General features: G+C 43.6%; 1 protein-coding gene and 2 pseudogenes across 1 annotated transcript; 2 read left to right on the top strand and 1 right to left on the bottom strand.

Annotated features, from left to right (window-relative positions):
- Nucleotides 1-12160, bottom strand: part of LOC146182906 (uncharacterized) — a 42552-nt pseudogene extending 30392 nt beyond the window's left edge.
- Nucleotides 12004-13697, top strand: LOC146182905 (uncharacterized). The gene has a single exon (XM_084608970.1). The coding sequence runs from the start codon at nt 12129-12131 to the stop codon at nt 13392-13394; it is 1266 nt and encodes a 421-aa protein (XP_084465096.1). The 5' UTR covers nt 12004-12128; the 3' UTR covers nt 13395-13697.
- A 930-nt stretch (nt 13698-14627) lies between these two features.
- On the top strand, nt 14628-18661 carry LOC146182904 (uncharacterized; annotated as a pseudogene).
- The last annotated feature ends 3836 nt before the right edge of the window (nt 18662-22497 follow it).

The raw sequence follows: 22497 nt of genomic DNA, 5'->3' as shown, positions 1-22497 counted from the left end.
CGATTGACTGGGTCTAATGCATCAAATTAAGCTTATAAAGGCCCAGATCAAGGCCTATATTAAATAAATGAATGCAATGCTAACGCGCAGCTGAACTGCCTAGGAAGCCACCCTACAGCAGCAATTTAGCTTGCGTTATCCCACTTAGTTCTTCATGCGGGCTCTTACAAGAGGTGGGTGGCCCCACGGTATGGCCTTGCACCAAATAACGAACCACAATGTAACGAAATTCGCGATGTAACGCCATCAGCCCTAACCCAATAGTTTTAACGGCTTCCCCTGCAGATCCTCATTACTTTACAACTTGCTCAATCACCAATTCCTGAATTCGCGACACTATCATCTCACACCTACTCATTAGCCTATACTCGTGAGCTACCACATTCATCTTTTTTTTTTATTTCCCAATCTCTGCCCTATTGAAAACCATGTTTTTTTTCGTGATTTAACGAAGTAATTTTATGCCACACTTTCAAAGTCCTCGCACATCACATGCATGTATCAGCAGCCACGTTAAGATCCTAACATGAGAACCTTAGCCGGGACACAGCGCAATTTGCATTTCTACGACATCGACGCAAATTTGAGGGGAAGGTTCAATAGGCGAGAGACTTTTTTTTCATGACAGTTGTCCATCCCTCCACCCTTCAATTGTCAAAGAAGGCATGCGGTCAGCCACGATCATAATGCGGGCTTTTAGCATCATTTGCTTCAAAAGGCGTTTACTGATACAGACATTCTAATGATTTTATGGCAGCGGACAGTGCTCACCCCAATCACTGTGTGGTAAAGAGAAATCAAGGCCTATCCTTTGGATGGCGCTGAGCAACCGAACCAGCTGAGCAAGCCACTACCCCGCACTCCTGTCTAAGCCACTGGCACTCTGCCAAGTCCCCCCCCCCCCCTCACTGGAGCTAACACCCACAGAATGCACCAGTGAAGTTATCACTGCACGTCATCCTGGCACCCTGCAAGAAGTACACTGGACTATGACAGTGCGCAAGGAAGGGAGATGCTAACTACGAGTGTTTTTTTTTTATTGGCGGGAACAGTGGGAGGCAAGTTCATTAGCATGTAAATATAGTATGTGTACGTGAGGCCTGAACAATTGCCACGCACAAGTAGCCAAAGGTAGCCCAGAAAAAAAAAATGATGCATTTGCGTCCGTTTGCTATCACCCATTATCCTCTTCATGTACAAAACATCTGGTACCCGTGCTATTATTGCCAGAACTTCTTGCTCATTTCCTGAATTCATAATTTACAAATTCCCACCTACTAGAAGTGTTCCACTAACCTTTTACCTTGTTTGGGCAGCTAGAACATGGGAACCTTGCCGTAACGAAATTCGTGGTTTAACAAAATTTTCACCTGCAAGTAGGACTTTGTTATATCGAGTTTTGATTGTATCGGACACCCCACCCAAGGGAAGCGTACAAGCCAGTCAAGATGTGAACTGAGCGAACGCACTAAAGGTGTACTCAAGTGCTTTTTGAAAAACATCATTCTCATTTTAATTTTGCCCATTGGGTTGTGAAGAATGAAGTGTTAGTCACAGTCAATATAGCCAGAAATTAAGCCTACAGATATAACACTGTGGCCATACTTATGTCTTCAAGACTAAACCTCATCACTCTGCAGTGGCCAATGAAAAACATCTACAGTCAAATCTCGATATAAAACATCAAAGTTCGATAGACACCATCTCAGAGTTCCCTGAAGTTTTAAAAGCTTGTCTCGGTCTTTCAAAATGATCAAGGCAGTCGATGGGGCAATGCTTGCAGTATGCAGAGGCCGAATTTGCTTTTTCTCTGCATCGATTTCTTGCAGTGAAAATTTCTTTCGTATCTTCTTGGCGCCATCGCTGTCTGCAGTCATTGCCAGACCTCGCAAAAACTTTGCAGCAAGATAAGATAATCCGTTACAAAAAAAAAACATCTTCCCATACGCATGAATGGCACGACCCACTCACCAGCGAGCGACATACAAAACAGAAAATAAAGAAGGCTAGATCTGCTGGCTACCGCGCATTAACCGTAGCTTTGTGGTAGCCCTAGGAGCTGGCACCAGTTTTAGTGATGATGGAAGCTACAGCCCACGGACCATACACTGAAACGTCAGTTTCTGTGTCACGCAAAAGTTGCGGCGCTGTTAATTTAGCCGAATTCGTAATACTGATGTTCCTATATTATAGAAGTAAATATTTTAAAATGTACATTATTCTGAAACATACGCTATATTGAAATTCACAATTCTGAAATATTTTTACATTAAAAACATAGGAAATCTGTTGGCGATTTCTAAAAAGTTCGTTAACTAGACTAAAGACTAAACCACCCTAAAAACAAGCACACATGGCTTGGCCATTCCTGGAGTCCGGAAAAATTTGAGTCTTCTCATCGGATCATGTGAAAGCACTCCATCAGGCTGACCATTGGAATTTGCATAAGCAAAGCATTATGCTGCTGAAAGTTCACATGAAAACATACCCATCACGCAAACTAGCACCTTTAGAATTTCAGCCAGTGGTTATGGGACTACAAAAATGTTCTTACCTGGCCATTTACGTTGGCAAAGAGGGCTGGTGGCAGACTGTGGTCCATAGGCTGCAATTAAACAAAAAAGAGCACCAGGTAACTTATCAGCACAAAACTGTCTTGCATATCATGACTAAAAAAGCTGCCCCGTCTGTACAATATACATTAGGGGCTAAAAATGTGTGCAACCAAGAAAGCCTTGAATAATAAAGCACCTGACTTAGCGACTCTAATGTTTGCATCTTTGCAAGAAGCTGATGCAATCGTGAAATGAGACTCGCATGTACACTGACAAAGAATGCTGAAAGCCCTACAGGCTCTAGCACTCGCCACCAATCCACCGCAGCCATGAGTGAAATAGTCAATTTATGAACCTCAGTGGGAATGGTTGCTAAATTTTACTATTTACTTGAATCAGTGACATAGCAAGCATAATTTCAGGCTTAACTAATAAAGCTATAGTATGCGACACAAGTATGCTCTGCAGCTACCATACCTGGTAGGCCCGCCGGGGTGGCGCAGTGGTTACGGCGCTCGACTACTGTTCCCAAGGACGCGGGATCGAATCCCGGCCTCGGCGGCAGCTTTTCGGTGGAGGCGAAAAGCAAGGCGCCCGTGTGCTGTGCGATGTCAGTGCACGTTAAAGAACCCCAGGTGGTCGAAATTTCCGGAGTCCTCCACTACGGCGTCTCTCATAGCCTGAGTTGCTTTGGGACGTTAAACCCCACATACCAACCAACCATACCTGGTAGGGTGACTCTTTGGCAGCCTCTGCTGTAGTGTCATCAGTAGCCTGAACCAAGAATAGAAGAGTGATGCTGTGATAAGTTCCCAGGTAAACTGTCAGGGATTAAAATACACCACTGACACAAAACAATCATCTATTTCATAATTAAGTCCAGCTGAGTACCACATAAGCCCCACAACTGGAACTAAAATGACTGCTACTGTCTTTATCACATGCTTTTGGTTTTTTTACCTGGCTTAGCAGAACGGCAGGCCCTCGATCACACACAATGTTCATTTCATGTCCTTGAGCCTCTTCCACAAGCTAAAAAGAAACAACATAAAACTGCACTCAATTGAGCATCTAGGACACTAATACACCACAGAAGCTAAAATCACTACACAGTTTCCTGCTTTACATAAGAATTTGTATGCATGCAGTAGCAAATGACTAATACAGCAGCAGCTCAACACCAATCATGTTACTGTAATATGCACATGTGCAGTGAACTGGCAAAAACTTGATATTAGACATCCAGTGGGAAAAAACGCAGTCCTGTAGGTAGCACAGCCCTCCAAAAACAATGCTGGTATGACACACACTGAGCTATTAATCTAGACGTAAATGACAGCCAGAATTTACTTATTACACTGTGCACATTTTTAGGCTGTGGCAAATGACATGCTGCAGGCACGATTCCAATTTCTCTTTTCATACCTGGCCGGACGGCTCCTGAAAAGCTTCATACTCGATTTGTGCCACAACCTGATGACAGAGCAAAAGAAAACAGCAGGCCAAAATTAGTGAATGAAGCTTTAATACAGCTACAAATAAATTGTAAGAGGCAAAATTCCAGCACACAGGGGTGCTACAGCTGAAATAGGATATGTAGAAATTTTTGGAGCAGCAAAATTTTAGTTTTGGAGCAGTAAAATCCATATTTGGAACAGCTCAGAGGAAAAAATACTGCACCTTGTAGCACTAATTCAAATTCAGGAGCCGTTAAACATTGAATAAACCTTAAAAACTTCAGTAAAACGCCAAGTTGCGCGAGTTAGTGCATAATCAGGCAAGACACAGCGCAACAAGGGAGACAAGAGAGCAGAAAGAAGACTGGACCAGCGCTGAATAGCAACTGAAGATTTTATTGAAAAGAACACAAATACATACTCCATTCACAACCAAGAGCATTCATGGGCAGAACTAACAGCACTGATACCTGAAAACGTGAACAGGATCGTTGTGCTCACATATGCGGGTATTCATGCACCTGCCCGTCTGGCCTATATATCTTTTTCCACAGGTAAAGGGAACATCATACCCTGTGCCATGGTATGATTTTCCTTTTACCTGTGGAAAAAGATATATAGGCCAGACGGGCAGGTGCGTGAATACCCGCATACGTGAGCACCATGTTTCTTTGGATGGGGCCCCTTCTTCTAATTTGGCCTTACACTCAGATCTCAGTTCTAACTCAGTTCCAACTCAGATCCATGTAGTCTGCTCTTTAATGATACCGGGATTCTTTACAAGCCCGGCGATAAATTATTCACGGAAATCAGCGAGGCATTTCACATTCACAAAAATCACGACACGTGTTAGCACCCCATCTATTCTTATTCATGATTGTGAACTGCGGTATCTTGATTGTTAATTTTCACGTTTTCAGGTATCAGTGCTGTTAGTTCTGCCCATGAGTGCGCTTGGCTGTGAATGGAGTATATATTTGTGTTCTTTTCAATGAAATCTTCAGTTGCTAGTCAGCGCTGGTCCAGTCTTCTTTCTGCCCTCTTGTCTCTGTTGTTGCGCTGTTTCTTGCCTGATTAAGAAACCTTACTTTCAGCACAAAAAATGAAGAGGTGTGAACATCGAACCGTATGAACGTGATCCAAAGGAAATCTAGCAAGGGCCGCCTATCAGCGGTTCTGCGTGTACCTATCTTTGCAAATAAGTGGTTTGTACTACAAGGCATGCATAAGACTGAAAAAAAAAGTGAGCCATAAAAACGAGGAGGCTCATTTTTCAAACATCGGAAATCGAAAAAAAAATTGAGAAAAACTAGAGAATATGCATTTTTTTTCGCATCTAGCGCAGTTTTACAACCTTAATCCCAGGATCTAATCTTGCTTGCGAGACTCATAAAACAATGTTTTACTATCTCCTAAATCCACAGCTTGTGTCGTGCAAGGGCAGCTCCAGAAAAGCTCAATTTGAAGCCTTGACTGCGAGCTTCCTATAGGCTGGCGATGACTCTGTGGTTATTTCGGGATGGCATGATGCTGTTCTAATGCCCATTCATACTTTTATCTCTTGCATTCACATGCCTCTTCCACTCTTGCAATACCGTTGCACTTTGAGGATGCTGCATCACAGGGTCATAAGTCGTGCGGTGAATTACCACCATAACACAAAGGTGTTATTTGTAACAAGTGCTACTGTGTCTTGCTGCAAAAAGGGCCACGGTGTTACTTTTGATTTTGGAGCAATTCTTCATCAGTCCCATGAAGTTTGCGAAGTTTGCTCACTTTGGCATAATACTTCTGCATGCACCATGTCACTACAAACTGTGTATGCTAGACTGCATCTTTATTTTTGATGAAAACATTAACTATAGCAACTATATTAACTATAGCATTAGCTATGCCTTTATCACTGCTGTCATTCATTCTGAGTTCTCTTGAAAGACACGTCAGCCAACTTAATAACAGACAGAATTTTGTCTTTTTTGTTCTTTACTCCATAAAAAACTGGACTCTCTAGCTTACAGGAAATTACCACGATCAAAAACAAGTGCAAGTATACATAAGCTGGCCTCAGATGACAGTCATTCATAAAAGTGCCATAGTGAGTCAATCGCAGAAGCACGTCTATGTTGTGAAAACTGTCATTGTAGCAAAAAAATATTCAACAGCAAAATATCAAAACGCCACTAAACATGCATTAAAGCTTCCATCCTCACTGTATTTACCTGGTTGGGGAGGACAGGTGGCACAGCAGCTGGTATCGCAACTGCTTGCCAGGTGGCTGGCACCTGAATGCCATAAGAGAACAGGAGAAAACCACGAATTGGACATCTCAGATCAAAACTGCAGTTGACTGGCTTTGCCTAACAAACTATGGTCAGCATGAAAGATGAGCACTTGACATTAAAAAAAACCAGAGCAACACGAACAAACAGGATGCATTACCTTACGCGGGAGAAACTTCGTGCTTGTTGAACAGCAGTCGCTGTCACTGTTATTTGCTGTGCCAAATGCCAAGCTTTGTCTATCAGATTTGAACCAAGCCTCTGCAGAAAAGTAAGTGAACAAATAATAATCATTTTCAGCTTCAACACTGACATAATTTCAAGTACAAAAGAACACTTGCTTGTGTAAGCGCAGAGCAATACCTGAATGCATTGCCCATTAAACCTGCAAAGTCTAACTCACCCAGCTTATTCTCCAGGAGATCTTGGAGGTTGGTGTACCGCTCTTGGAACTTTTCCAGGAGCACCTGTAGTCGTTCGGAGCGGTCATTGGCAGCTTCCAATTTGTCCTCTGCGTGGCGCAGCCTTTTCTTCAGTGATCTGCAGCGCTCTTGTTCTTCCTTGAGTTGTTTTTTTGAAACCAAGTCGTCATCTGATTCTTCTTTATCGCTAAAGAACAGCTCTTGTTTTCTTTTCATCGATGTGGCCACCTTCCTTTTTTTCCTTTCAGACAGACGGACTATAAAAATAAAAAATCTCTGACATATCAGTAACTAGAAACTAAAAAGCTACAGCTGTCTAATATATAATGTGTGAAATACACAGTGCCACTTGCATGTACCAACACAGTAATTTTGGCTTCATTGTGAACATAAAACCATTGCCTAGAATGAAGTAAACACTCCTGAACAGATGAGAATACTTCACCAGAATATTATGATACATCAGTAAGAGCAAGATGCATTCTAGCTTCCAGCTTTTTCTTTACAGCATGCAAATATCAAACCCAACCTCAATGCAAGTGTGGGGTAATGCAATGACAATGTGTTAAATACCAATATAGAAAGCCTGTCGACTTATTAGCTGCTTTCTTTTCCTACCATAATTACTCAGAATGCTTTATCCATGATTTTCTCAACCTAATAACAAGCAGAAACTTTGCTGTCTGCAATCAAAATTACGAGCTTGTTTGTGCAGTTGTCAGTGCTGATAGAATGACAAATGAGGCTGTTTATATACCACGCTATATGCTGGTGTTCATGCATGCAGCCAGACCCCAAGGAAAAGCACCCATTAAATGACAGGTACATGACAGCCGTCTGCCACCAATGCACTTTAGCAATCAAGTTTCATAACTTTAGCATTGCCATAGACGTTGTGCACTAAGACAATCTTTCCCTAACACAGCTTAGTTCTCTACATGTGTATACATGTAAACGCATGGAAGTGCCACCCCCTGGTTTCCTTGTAAGGGCGGCATCTGAACTTTTCACAGCTCACAAAGCAGCCTACCAAAAAACAAAAGTTTATAGGAAATTCAAGGTGCCGCCCATAGATGACACTCAATGCCACGGGTCATAATCTGTATCAACCTTTTTCTCTCTCACGAGCACCTGCTGTCCATAATCCGCATCAGTATCACCAGCTCGTTTTTTGCAGCTATTATAAGTTTGAGTTGTGGTGGCACGGTATTTCACTGCAGTTGTGGCTTTTGTGGTCTGATTTTTTTTGTCAAGAACTGCGAAAAATTGTAATTTTAGCATGAAGTGCAAGCACCTTCACAGCTACACAGCTGGCTTGTGCCTTGTCTATTGTGAACATGTAGCCACTGATCTGCACTTTACTATCACTTAACAGGGAAACTCTTCTAGTTTGGGAAACTTGTCCAGCCACTTTGGGATGTTAGACCCTATAAACTGAACCAAACCAAACTTGTCTGGATGGACATAAAGATGGGCTTCGAGATAAAACATGAATCAACCCTTGAGAAAAATGCTGAGCTCTCAGGTTGATATTAAAAATCTGAATACAGGACATATAGTTAAAGCACTGTACATCATCATCCAGACTCAAAGTTAAGGTGATGGAACCACAGCTGGCCAAGAGTCTCGAGTGGTCATAAATTGCAGTGTAAGAAGGGGTGCAGAGCTACAACACTGCTTGCTCTAGGCCAACTGACAAATGAGCATATGAAGCAACAGCTACGCACGAGTCAGAACTCTCGGCCAAATTTTCATCCGCTCAAAGGGCCACTGTCCAGGAAAGGAACTTCTAAGCAAAGGAGCCCACTGTTTCGATCAAGTACCGGAGATAGTCTGTGCAAAATGTTACAGTGACAAGCGCGCCGCAAAGCAACGAAAATACAAATCAAAACTCTCTCATGCTCTCCTTCAGGAAGCCAGCTTCCCCGTTTCCTGCGCTGGCTCGTCGAGCCACAGTTATGACGTACTTGCCGAGAACGACATCCATTGGTCCGTCTCGCTGACTGACGGGAGAAGCTAGGATGGGCGTACACCACTAATTGTGTCCACCCATCGCTTCTGCACTCTTTTCCCTTGCCCATTTCGTTTCGCGCAGCAGAGAGTGCCACCATCACCACCCCCCTGCTCCAAGTCCGTTCTGTGTGCTACGGCATTTCTACAGCCTTCCCTTCTTTTGCGCAACCTGAAGCCTTCACTCCGACGTGACCTCTCGTTTTCTCTCCCTTTTAGGAGAAAGGTTCGGCGACTCGGCCCAACGTCAACGACACAGCAAAAGCGAAGAAAAAGAAAAGTCTCAAAGGCGGGGCCATGACGCACGCGAGTGACGTTCTCCACAAGACACCCCACCTCCCGTCAAACGCGAAGGAGGAAGGGGAATTTGGCTTACAGAGGCTAGGCGACCGAGCAGGAGAGTGAAAAACCTCTGAGAAGGGACCGAAGGAGAGGGAAGTGCAAAATCAGTTGATTGCGGTGGCTGTAACTCCCGTTATTAATTACTCTTTTCAAAAACTTCTGGTGGCCTTGCGTTGTGGGGACGAAGCCTCACAGCCACCGAGGAAAAAAAAAGTTTTACCGGAGGGTGGACAGTGGGCCTTTAAGAATTAAATGACATTGATCACATGCGAGATTTCAACTACTGCTGAAATAATGATTTCCCTTTATGGCCTTTTTGGAGAGAACTGCTTTTGAGCGGTTGAAGAGCGTAGCGCAGGGAAGGCTACAGGCATATATCAATGGCCAGCAACATGTGCTAACAGTCACAAGAGAATGGGACACTTCCATTTTTTTTTTGCACCCCGCCGACTGCCAACTGAATTCAGAACCGTGTGTCTCTCTACCACAAGCACGGCTGATGGACGCGGCCTTTTAGCGCATTTTTTGTTATTTTATTGCTGTTCCTTGGGATTACTGAGTCTAGCTCTTCTATGGGAGGAGCTTGAACGGCTTCATGGAATACATGCTGTGATTGCGAGTAAACTCTTGAGCACGGTGTTTCTGCACACGCTTCGACGCTTCCAAAGAAAACGAGCGTTGCCGGGGCACCACCCAGTAGAACCATACGGTATGTGCAACAGAAAGGGCATCTGTACCCTTCTCCACCGCGATTCTTTCCGGTCGTCTCCACCAGCCGCACATGCCAGGAATTGTGCCTCCAAAACGCTTCTATCTCCGTGACCCCTAAATTGGAGTTATGGCAATAATACGAAGAATCCAAACAATCTATGAACCTGCTAAGCTGACTGTGAACGAGCTCTGCACCATGGGAGGAAAATACGACATCATCACCAAGTAGATAACTAACCATATTGATAAATGGTGCTGTTAATGGAAAAGGTTGACAAAATTCACAGACACAAATAAACCACAAATGCAGCAAAGAAAACAATAGTAGTGCATGCTTTCATGTTCACAGCACAAACCGAGACGATGTGCACTAGTTTTATAGTGCTTGTGTACTGCTCAGACAAATGCCAAAGGCAAGCCAGTGATAAGCGCAATGGGCATACACATGTACAAGCTGAAGATGAGGTCGAAACACAGCACAATTGCAAAAAAGCAGGTAGGTGTTGCTGCACTTTGGTTTAGTTTAGGGGGTTCTTCACCCTGAAACAACTCAAGCTATGAGAGACATCGTAGTGGAGGGCCCCATATATTTTGACTATCTGGGGTTCTTCAATGGCCACTGAATCACACAGTACACAGGCCTTAGCATGGCGCCAAACCTGTGCCTTTCAGGTCAGGAGCTCAGCCCTGCTGTGTTGTGTATTTGTGATACATGCATTACTGTCTTTATAATATCAAAAAAGTTCAAAGGCAGAATAGGTAAATACAGCACTTTTTCTGAACAAAATGCAGCCTATTCCAGTTAATTTCATAAGTATGATGCCACAATACTGTTTTCATCTTTGTCAAGCTATCTTCATCTTACATGCGACGTCATGCCGCATCTTCGAGAAATAAATGATGTAAAATCAATTACCTTTTGCGAAAGTGTGTCTTTCTCGGCAGTTTCCATTGGGCATTCCCCAAATATATTGTCAGGCACAGCAATGTGCTTCTTCTTCATAGTTTTGATAAGGTCCTGCAGGTTTGCTGAAAAAAATGGGACCACTTGTGAACAAAGGGAAAAAGAAAAGTGACAGCAGAGGCAAAGAATTATTTACTACCACGGCCAACTACTCCTGTGGGCTTTTGTTTCAGTCCCCTTCCCCTAGCGTAGCCGAATGGATGTGCACATCTCGGGACACTGCGGGGCTCTGCCAAAATTTTGCTATTTTGCTACGGCGAAGACTGAAACAAGTGAGTTTTGCACGAGGAGTCTGCCTTCAGTCTGCTGAATGCTTATGTGGGAGTAACCACCGTCAAGTGAAAAAAGCGCACTGCTTCGGACAGCCGGCAGAACCTACGCGCAAAGCTGGGAATGACAGCAATTTGCGATAGAGATCGACTGATTAAGTAGCTCGTTAGCGCTCACTCGCTCGCCCAGACAGCCGGCCACCGCAGAAGCAAAGTGTAGTCTCTGACTGCTTCTACATAAATTCGACGGACATGCGTGCACGAACAGAACAGCGTGTTAATGAAGGTGCACAGCAAATATTTCAAATGGGACGGGAATTTATCACTGCAGCGTACACAGCGACTGCGCGGCAAAAATTACTAGATCAACTTACCTCCGAGAAGTACCACTTCGCCCGGGTAATGGCCCTCCAGGACCTTGCCATCCTCCACTGACCGCCAATATATTTCTTTGAACTTGCCGAGACATTCACTTCCAAGCTCGTAGTCCTTGATCAGGCTTAGGTTCACAATTGCTCTCCAGCCGTCCTCGTAAACTACATATGCGAAGGTATGCCCTGACATATTTCGAATAAAAAAAAAAGCTGGCCAAACATGCAAACACGCACAAGTCGAGTGCTTATGATTGATTTGTCTGACTAAAGCCAGAACCTGAAAACCATACGCGTGTTTACAGTAGCACACTCTAGTAACGTGGTTATCAACAGTACCATGCTTGTCACATGTATGACAAGCAGACTGCCGGATAGAAGTTCGGATGGCTTTGGATACTTCCTTTCTGGAAAACTACAGATTTAAAAATTTGATTCCAAATAAACTTTATGATTGGCTCTAGTGTTATTGTTTTGGTTAGTTCTGTAATTGTAAAATATATATTGGGTATGAAATATTTTTTATATCTTGAGCACGGTGATCTTGAGGCCATGAGGCATGGTTACAGCAGTTACGGCACTGCGGTGTGTCCTTCTCAGCCACTGCATTCTTGTACTTTCTTTTGTTGCTTTCTAGTGCGGTCTGCATGGCGGTCTGCTTCTTTCGCGCTTAGCTCTGCTTGCGACTTGCTGAGACACCAAGGATATAAAATACTTGTGCGTTTTTACGGTGTCTCCGGTCGTCGTCATGAATGACGGCGTCGAAAAGAAGAGAAGAAAGTTGTATTTGGGCCCGGGTGAGCCTTTAATCGTGCCTCGGTCGACTTACTACTATGGCAAGCTCCGTAGAGCAGAAAGTTTTGTGGCTGTTGACGAATCGTCTTCGACAAGCTTGGACTACTCCAGTAGTGAGCATGACGATTCCATCGACAGCAATAACGGATCACTCGCACATGATGTGGAAAACGACAGCGAAGCAAAAGAAATCGATAGTGTGTGCGATCAAGGGAGTGACGAGGAAGACGACCTGCTCCATGAAGCCACTGCTGTTCCGGATTTTGATCAGTCAGAGCTTCTGGCAAAGTGTATTGGCGACTTCGGTTCGAAAACTTTACCTGGCTCGAAGACGACAGTGGCAGTGGCAATAGTCCTTATTATGTCCTTTATTGTAGCTCATGGCCTTTCCTGGTCTGCGACAGACGACCTCCTGAAACTTGTGGATGCTCTCTTTGGATTTCAGAAAAGCGGTCTGCCTCGGACAAACTACCTCCTGAGGAAGCTGTGGTCGCACAAATGTGCGTCTGTGGTAAATTACCATTACTTTTGTGAGGTATGCACATCATTGCTCAAACCCGTGACAGACAGAGTGCATCTTTTTTGTGACATGTGTCAAATCAGTTCAACTGTTCAAGTTGTGAAAAGTGCTGGCAATTTTTTTGTCATCCTCGACCTCAAAAAGCAAATTTCGGAATTAATTGGTAAACTGAAGGGCATCCTTTATGAAAACCTTTGCCATCTGAGGCAGCAAATTCAAGAAGATTCACAAGAGCTGCAGGACATAACAAGCGGATTTGTTCATCGATCCCTCCATCGCAAAGGTGCGCTGAACTGGTGTGATCTCACAGTTACTGTGAACACTGATGGCAGCCCATTATATAAGTCATCGAACGCATCAATTTGGCCGATTCAGCTGACAGTGAATGAGCTGCCTCTTCCCCTGAGGCACCAAAACACGATATTGGCTGGATTGTGGTTTGGCCATAAGCATCCAGACATGTTGCTGTTCTTGGCCAAGTTTGTTGATGCTTTGGGACATCTCGGACAACTTGTCTGGGAGTACGGGTCAATTTCAATTCGTACCAGAGTGTATGCTACGTGCATCTGTGTCGATGCTCCTGCGAGGGCATCTGTGGGCAACCATGTCCAGTTTAACGGATACTTCGGCTGCCCATGGTGCCTTTCATGTGGAACAAGAAAGGAAGGTAGGCCAACTGCTAAATATACAACAACATAGAAGGCAGCTCATTGCTTTGTTTAATCATTGAGAACATAATCAAAGAAAGGCAGGAATTTTCACCACAGCATAAATCCACTTAAAAAGATAAAACCAAAACAAAGACATACCAGGGTAAATGGCTAAAGCCTGCAATCCAAATTTCTGCCTTCTTTTTCTGGCAAATCAATATTTTTTTTGTGTCTACTTTATGGTACGGCTTCTGCTTTGCCTACAATGTATTTCTCGCTCTCATCTGTTTCATTAATAAAGGTTCTGATCTGTATTTTCTTTTCCTTCGTTAAACTGCCTTCCAATTTTGGTTCACAGCATTATAAGCAGCTGATTTATTGCCATTGTCCTTTTTATCATTCTGTCTACATAGCATACATGCTTCAATACTCCCCCTTCAATATCAGTAATGCTGCCTTTCATAAGCAGTGTTCACATGGACTCGACAGGAGGGGGTTGAGTTGAGTTATCGGGTCGAAAATCGGTTACAGGGCTCGTGTAAATGCTGTCGGTTTGGGTAGAGGGGTCGAGTCAACTCCGGCGCAGGAAGTGGGTTGACTGGACTTGACTCCGGTTCAGGAAGCGTGTAAACGCTGTCATGTTGAGTCAGGGCACAGTGGGAGAGAAGAATAGTACAGGAAACACTAGAGATGGACAGGGGAAAAACCAGAATCATGTGCCATCTGCTATGTCTTTGCCTCGACGCGAAGTGCCGCTGTACTTGCCGCTCGTCCAGAGTCGGTTCTGCGCTCATCTTATTGGGTTCATGTAAACTCGGTAGTGTCGAGACCACTCAAATCCAACTTCTCAACTTGACCCCTCGCCATCAGTTCTATGTAAACAGGACTATATATTCGTGAGTGTTTTGGTTTTTATTGTTCACAACTAAGGCTATCCTGTGCCAAAGATTGAGTTGAAAAAATTACGGCAGTTGTGATGAATTACTATATTTACAATGTAACACTTGCTTATTTCTACTGTTGCATCTCCCTAAAAGCAAGTTTGGGTCGAAAAGAATATTTTACTTGTAAAATACAGTAAAATGCTTTCTTTCGTTTCTCAAGTCTTCTGTTCGCAGAAATCAAAATAGCCAAATGCTCTTCTTTATTGGCGGCTTTTACAATAACTACTTTTCTCTTTACTTTCCTCCGATATCACAGGGAGATGGTTATACCTGGACTCTGCGCCTGGCACCGAAAGAACCACTGCAGGTGTCTGTAGAGACATTAAGCTAGCATTGAAATATGCGACTACAGTGAATGGACTCAAAGGGCCATCGCCATTAGTCAGACTCCCTCAGCTCGACCTTGTCTGGTGCTACACAGTAGAATATATGCACTGTGTACTTTTGGGTGTCACCAGACAATTCACGGACTATTGGCTAGATCCATCAAACAGCCATGAGCCTTACTACATTGGTAAGTGCGTAAGTGTATGCAGTGCTAATTGTGAACAAACCTCAGGAGGCTTTAAACTTTACTGCCTGAAATCAGGCGCCACAGTAGAAACCGCCAGAATGAGGATATGTCAAAGCATGGTAGATCACTTCAAATGTGCCTATTATTTTTTGACTATGGTGTTGAGTGAACCTTCGATGAAAGTTGCGTGGCCACTTTTCTCCCCCTTTACATATGACATGAAAAGTATGAAAGCTAGAACATGCACTGAAATTGAAGCGCTAACACCACACCGGTGTCGTCTAAAAAACACTGAATGGTGCAGTCTAGTATTCATTGCTCTTCAGCCCAATTTGAAGTAATTGTATCATCAGATGCCCGTAAAGGGCCTTTAGGGTATGTGAAAAAAAAAATAAAGCAAACCTTTATATGCAGGACGCCCAAGCTTGCTCGAGGACCTCAACAAGCGCCTACTGAATATCCACCTCATCACATCACTCGCCTGCCCCGCAACCTTAGGGAGAGGTGTTATTGGAAGGCTCATGAATGGAGAAACTGGCTCCTCTTTTACTGTATTCCTTGCTGTCGCCTTGTTCTCCAAGAGAGGTACCTTCGACACTTCGGGCTGCTTTCAGAAGCAATTTTCATTTTGCTACAAGAAAGCTTCTCACTGGAGCAAACTCATCGTGCAGGTGAGAGCTTTTTATCTGTTCTTAGCTTCTTATGCACAAGTATATGACTAACACAGATCTTGAGCTGCTAACTTTGATATACTATGTAATGTGCTGCACCACAACTCTTGAATCATGCGCAAAGAGAATTGCGACATTAAAAAAGGGTTGATGACATTTTAATCTCTTCCTTGGGTACTGTTTCTTTGACGACTTTATCTCTTAACTGTCCATTTTAGATGAACTGAATATAACCATCTTTTGTGTTGTATGTATTAACAGTATTATGGTCCTGTTGGACTAGTGCATCACTTAATGTGCTCATTCACACTGCATGGAATCTCATTTCAGAACAACTTCTTGGAAGATTTGTCTAGCGTGCTGCTGGCCTTTATGGGGAACGCTGCATGACCTTCAATTTGCATCAAATCTTACACTTGGCACAAGCAGCGCGTAACTTTGGCCCTCTCTGGGCGCATTCTGCCTTTACATTCGAGAGCGGCAATGGCCAGATTGTAAAGCTTGTGAATGCGGCTAAAGGCGTTCCAGAGCAAATTCTCGAAAGAGTAATTCTTTCACAAGAACTCAGCCTGCTGATTACAGTGATGCCTATGCCAACAAATGTGAGAGATATGTGCATGGGCTTTCTCGGCCACTTAGATACACAAAATGCTCGGCATGTCAGTGGTACATGTGTATTTGGTGTGCCAAAACAAGTGCCCTCCCTTTCCCCACAAGAGGCTGCCTGCCTGGAGTCGTTGCTCGGTGGTGTCCCTCATCTACAGGAGCATTTCAGATTTTCTTTCCTTGGAACCACTTTTCATAGTGAAAAATATCGACCCAGCAAAAAAACTGTGCAGTGTTTGAATCCAGAGATGGTAAATTTTACTTGATAAAAAGAATATTTGAAGTCTCAGACACCTATTCTCCAGCACATGGAAAACTTTTCTTGATGTGTTCTGAGATAGTGGCTGAAGGCAGTGTTGCAGAATTCCCACTGCATATTTCAGGATGTTTTTTTTCTTTGGTGTATTCTTTGCTTGCACTCAGTGTTTCTGACATTGCTAAACCTTGTGTTTTCATTTCATTCAGCAGCAGAGAGCAGTACATCTGCTCTATTCCAAACTTGGTTGAACGAGACTGAGCCGTTTTGTGGATTTCAAAGATGCAGTTGCCTATCTGCGATAAGAATTAAAGGTTTTGTTTGAATGGCTAAAGCTTAGTTAAGATCAACAAAAATGTGGCTTTTTTCCATCCAGACACTCACTTCCCACCAATGGCTGTCCAAGATACAAGCCAGTGTCCTCAATCTCTTCAACTTGCCCCACTTCTAGCCTTAACAATAAAAAAGTGTGGGAAGTTGTTCACTTGTCTTGGATATTTTTTTGTATGGCTGCCATTTGCTGAAATGGAGTGCTTGGAAAGGAAAAGTTGCAATTTTCGGCTAAGAGACTTATTCATATTTTGTTTTTATCCAACATGCTGTTAGTACAGACTTGAATGACAGTTTACTATACTAGAATATTTGCATCTGATTGTAGAGTAATGCTGATTGCATGAGGTGCATATATATGATGTGGCAACGAATTGATACTATGGGAACACAATGTTTTGTTTCCCTTTCAACTTATTTCTGCACTTTCAGATTCGTTGATTACATGTATGGTTTGATTGATGTTTAAAAATAAAATCAAATGTGTAAATACTAAATTACTATTTACTCTGTTTTATATCTGATAGCCAGCTTTGTGGCTACCTGTATGTCACAAGCTGCCTCACAATAGAGCAGAAGTTACAGAGTCTCCTCGCTCCTCTGAGCATGCTTCGACATGACTCTCTGGGGCAGTGACTGGCCAGCGCGCATACCTGACGATGGGCCACAGTACAGCCAGCCAACAGTATAAAAAGGCAGACTGCAGCACGCCCGCGGCAGTACGCTCTGGGGAGATGTGGTCTCTCGGCCCACTCTCGTGGCCGCTTGCTCTGGGAAAGTGTCTTGTTTTTTCACTGAGCCTGCGATCAACTCGTTTCTCTTCATCTTGTACGGCCGCCACTACTGATCAACTCTGCGACTACGATGGAACATGAAGGCCGTCAGAATGCGTTTTTTTAACAGACTATCGGTTAACTGATTATTGTTTTTGTCTCTGTTTAAACCTTGATCTGGCTTAGTATTTTACGCTCTGTGTAACTCTTGCCCTTACTTACTTTATCTGGAATACTTGCTTTTTTTTCTTAGTCTTCTTTTATCGCAGTGTTTGTTCATTATCAGTTTTTCCTCTTGTCATTTACCAAGTCATCTTTTATCACTATCATGACCTGGCATTTTTTTTATTATTATGCAGTGTAATTTGGACTACTAGTTATAAATATCCAATTGTTTGTAAACAAAAAGTGACTTTCTAGAACATGTTCCTCAATCACAAACTGACAAACATTCTTCACGGGTTGACCAGCCTAACCTTTAACTGTGTCCTTAAGCCTGATAGAGGTATAGCGGGTAACTATGAAGGGGATCCCGCGCCTCTGTTGACCGAAAAGGCGGGTGTTTGTGACACTCACAGCCATCATATTATTGCGTTATTTTCATGTCAATAAAAAAAAGGTGGGGACTATTTTTTTCTTTGCTTTTGTTATTCTTCATTATCTTCCTCATATTCATTATCCTTATGCAAGTTTTATGCTGCCTAGATATATAGGTACAGTTTGCATATGTATCTTTAATGGTGATACTATATACACAAATGTGGCAGTTATTAGTAGTGCTGCATGTATAAGATGTTTATTATTTTAAACAATGTAGCCTATAGACTTTTTCATTGGGCAAGGAGGAGGTCAGAACGCCTCCTCTCTTGGCTGTTGCAAACAGATTCCACTGCCGCTTCCATTGTACTGACGTCAAGTACTCGCAACAGCACAGTGAGCATTGCGAAGACTCCTAGGGGGCCCTCGTTGCAAAGGTCTGTAGACTAGTGGTGTTGTGTCGCTCGCAACAGCACAGTGAGCATTGCGGAGACTTCTAGGGGGCCCTCGTTGCAAAGGTCTATAGACTAGTGGTTTTGTGTCTGCCAACATTTTGTCATTGCCCATAGTTTTAGCATTGTGTGACATTGTTTGAAATAGAATTTTTTCTTTGGATACATATTTATCAGTTTTTTCCAGTGTACATTGTATGCAATAAAGAAACATGAAATTTTGTATGAAACAAAACATTTTTCTTATGCCATATTTCTCAACCACCAAGTATATTTACTTGCAGCCCTGTCACCAGTGCATATTGGATATCACATTCTCTGACTTTGCTGCAGGTAACGCAGGTGGTTAGCACCTTTTGCATATTGAAAAATGAAATAAGTTTGCAAAGAAGCATACATGCTTTTTCGGCCTTGGGCCATGTGTCTCGAGTCGCTGGTATCTAGTTTTTATTATGCCACTCCTGCTTAGGCCAAAATGAGTTGCAGTATTTGTAAATAAAAAAAAATTGCACGGCATTTGCACGCTGCCCTAAAATTAAATAGCACTGGAAATGAAAACTACAGCAGTCTTAGTCCAATTTTAAGTCAAGTGAATATTTCGGGGAGTTTCGTGAGATACATCACGACAATAGTAATTTTTTGCCGCAAGTTAATTACTATTATTTGACATCAATATGGTTATAATATGCAGGAGTAGCAAAGTTGTTCAGCACGACATTAAAATGTCGACCCCACCGAGATACTTCCGATGGAGTTGTCTTAGCTTATCCCCTATTATTCGGTAGAAATGAAATGCCAAAAAAAATGTAAACAAGCTGGCAGCTGTTCCGGTCGTGCGCCCGTGAAGCTCCGCAAGATCAGGGTCGATCGTCCTATTTTTATGGCGCTCGATGGCAACAACTATATTTCACGGCAATAAGCATAGATCGATTAATTATTAATGCCATACATATATTGAAAGCTATATGTGCCTCAACTCTCGAGTTTAGGTTCGTGCAGGAGATAAAGTACAAGTTTGTTCCGGACAAATAGGCGCGTCTATCGACACGCTTAATTGAGATATATACGTACGTATCTCGACCGAAGCCCGCTGCCTTCACTGCAGGGCAGTCGGCGCTCCCACGGCACGAGGCCATGTAGGAGCAATTGGTCGCGACACGGATTGGGCCGTCGTAACCGCGTAGCATATATGTACACGGCCTCCACCGGCCGGCAATGAACGCGCCGCAGCGAGTTGACATTTCCATGCGCCGCGCGGTCCGCATGCAGCTGCTTGATCCATGCTTATAAATTCGTCGCGGCGATCCATCAGATATACTATACCCGCGCGACATGGTGGTGCACCGCGGGCATGCGCCGTCGACTGTATACATACCTAGCACGTACTCGATCGATCGGACAATTAAGGAAAATGAACGAAGTGAGCGCGTGCGTGAAAGCTATAGGTGCACGCACGTATGTATGATATACAGCAACGTACGCGATCACGTGGAATTCCCGGTGTTTTCCGGCCGCATATTTTTGCGCGATTGTGGTGCGCGCGCGCCTATAATATGCACGAATGTATTCGCGGACTTAATTCATATCTCGATCGAGACAATATCCATTAGAGTCGATTGCAGAACAGTTGTTTGCAGTCATTTTTTTTAAATCATGATCCAATTGAGCTGCGACACCCTGTATATAAAGATTTGCCTGCGGACGTACGTCGTGCGAACATGTACATAATATCCTACATGCGGTGATATAGGAGCACATCCAGCTCTTGTAATCTAGTACTCAGGACCTGCATGTGTGGGACAGGACCTACTCAACCTCCTTTACCTCCTAAAACGTATCCTGCATGCAATATGCAGGAGTTATAGGAGCCTCTAATGGGAGTGCACAGGACCTCTTCCATGTCCTGTACTTTCTCCCACCAGTCCTGTATGCTTATTTGCGGGTGCTTTATGCCCAATATCGACTCCTGCATACTCCCATATCGTTTTATAAAGGACCTATTCAAATCGCAAATAGGTTTTTTCAATAGGGGTGTTTGAATTACGAGCGTACTGTGTTTTTGTTTTTTTGTTTTTTTTAAATGTGCTTGCGCAGGAAGGTGACTATAGAGCGTTTTTGTGCTAACAACAAATCAGTTGTAAATCCGGCGACCGTATGTGCGCATGCGTTTCTTCTCATGTGTCGTGCATCTTTTTTCGCTGGCTTTTCGTAGCAGACATGAACCAGCTAGCCCTGCAATTCACCCTCATGGTCAACGGGTTGCGCGGTGACGATTAAGGTCCATACTGTTCTCATCATCATTAGCCTGACTATACCCACTGTAGGGCGAAGGCCTCTCCCATATTTCTCCACTTAACCCGGTTCTGTGCGAGCTGCATCCACTTGACCCCTGCGAACTTCTTAACCTCATCCGCCCACCTAACTTTCTGCCGCCCCCTGCTACGCTTTCCTTCCCTTGGAATCCAGTTTGTTACCCTAAGCGACCATCGGTTACCCTCTCTTCGCACTACATGTCCTGCCCATGCCCATTTCTTCTTAATTTCCCCTATAATGTCGGTAACTGGAGCTATTTCTCTGACCCACTCTGCACGCTTCCTATCTCTTAACGTTACCCTTACCATTTTTTGTTCCATAGCCCTCTGGGTTGTCCTCAACTTAAGTAGAACACTCTTGGTTAGCCTCCAAGTTTCAGCCCCATAGGTGAGTACAGGTAAGATGCAACTTTTGTATACTTTCCTCTTGAGCGATACCGGTAAGCTGCTAGTCCTAATCTGCGAGTGCTTGCTATATGCGCGCCATCCCAATCTTATTCTTCTTGTTATTTCCTTTTCATGGTCCGAATCTGCGGTTACTATCTGTCCTAAGTAGACATATTCGCCTACTACTTCCAGTACTTCGCTACCTAATGTAAACTGCTGTTCCTTCCCGAGGCTGTTGAAGATTACCTTAGTATTCTGCATATTGATTTTCAAGCCTACCTTTCTACTTTTCTTGTCTAGGTCATCAACCATTATTTGCAGTTCATCCCCCGAGTTACTTAGCAAGGCAACGTCATCAGCAAATCGCAGATTACTGAGGTATTCTCCATCTACCCTTATCCCTAACTTCTCCCATTTCAAGTCTCTGAATACTTCCTCTAAGCAAGCTGTGAATAGTACTGGGGAGATTGTGTCTCCTTGCCTAACACCTTTCTTTATTGGAATTTTGTTACTTTGTTTATGCAGAACTACGGTTGCTGTGCCGCCACTATATATATCTTCCAGCACTTTCACGTACGGCTCGTCTACTCCCTGATTTCGCAATGCCTGCATCACCGCCGAGGTTTCAACTGAGTCAAATGCTTTTTCGTAATCAACGAAGCTATGTATAAGGGCCGGTTATATTCCGAGCATTTTTCTATCACCTGATTGATGGTATGGATATGATCGATAGTAGAGTACCGTTTACGAAAACCTGCTTGATCCTTTGTTTTATTGCAGTCTAAGGTTGTCCTGATCCTATTAGCGATTACCTTAGTAAATACCTTATACGTAATAGACAGTAAGCTGATTGGTCTGTAATATTTAAGGTCTTTCTTATGAATGAGGATAATGCATTCTTCCATGGTTCCGGTACCGTTGATGACACCAGGCACTGCGTATACAGGGTGGCCAGTTTTTCTAGCACGATATCCCCCCCCCCGTCCTTCAGCAACTCTGTACTTATCTGATGCTCTCCAGCTAATTTCCCCCTTTTCATATTGTTCTAATTGTCGGTAACTCAAGGGAGCCCAAAATGCAAAGGTCTATACTTTAATTCCGCCGCTTACAACGGAGGCCCCGGCTTCGACGCTGGGTGACCCCTGCTCTGTCTACTTTCGTTGCCGACTGCTCTTCTTCTTGGCTTAGGAGTTCATCTGCAAAAACATCTTCCCCAAGGCATTCATCAAACCCTGCTCGCTCAGCGCCTGTCTTCCATTGAAACGCCCGGGTGGACGTGGCCGGTCCAGCGAATGCCGGATCAGCCCTAAAAATCGCACGTACGGCCATGCAGTTCCTTTTTCATTTGCTGTGCCATCTGCTGCGAATAG

Source organism: Amblyomma maculatum, chromosome 7, assembly GCF_055883805.1.
Source record: "Amblyomma maculatum isolate TAMU_Amacu chromosome 7, ASM5588380v1, whole genome shotgun sequence".
Lineage (NCBI taxonomy): Eukaryota > Metazoa > Arthropoda > Arachnida > Ixodida > Ixodidae > Amblyomma > Amblyomma maculatum.
The sequence above is the reverse complement of the archived record's forward strand: the minus strand, read 5'-3'. Positions and strand labels throughout refer to the sequence as shown.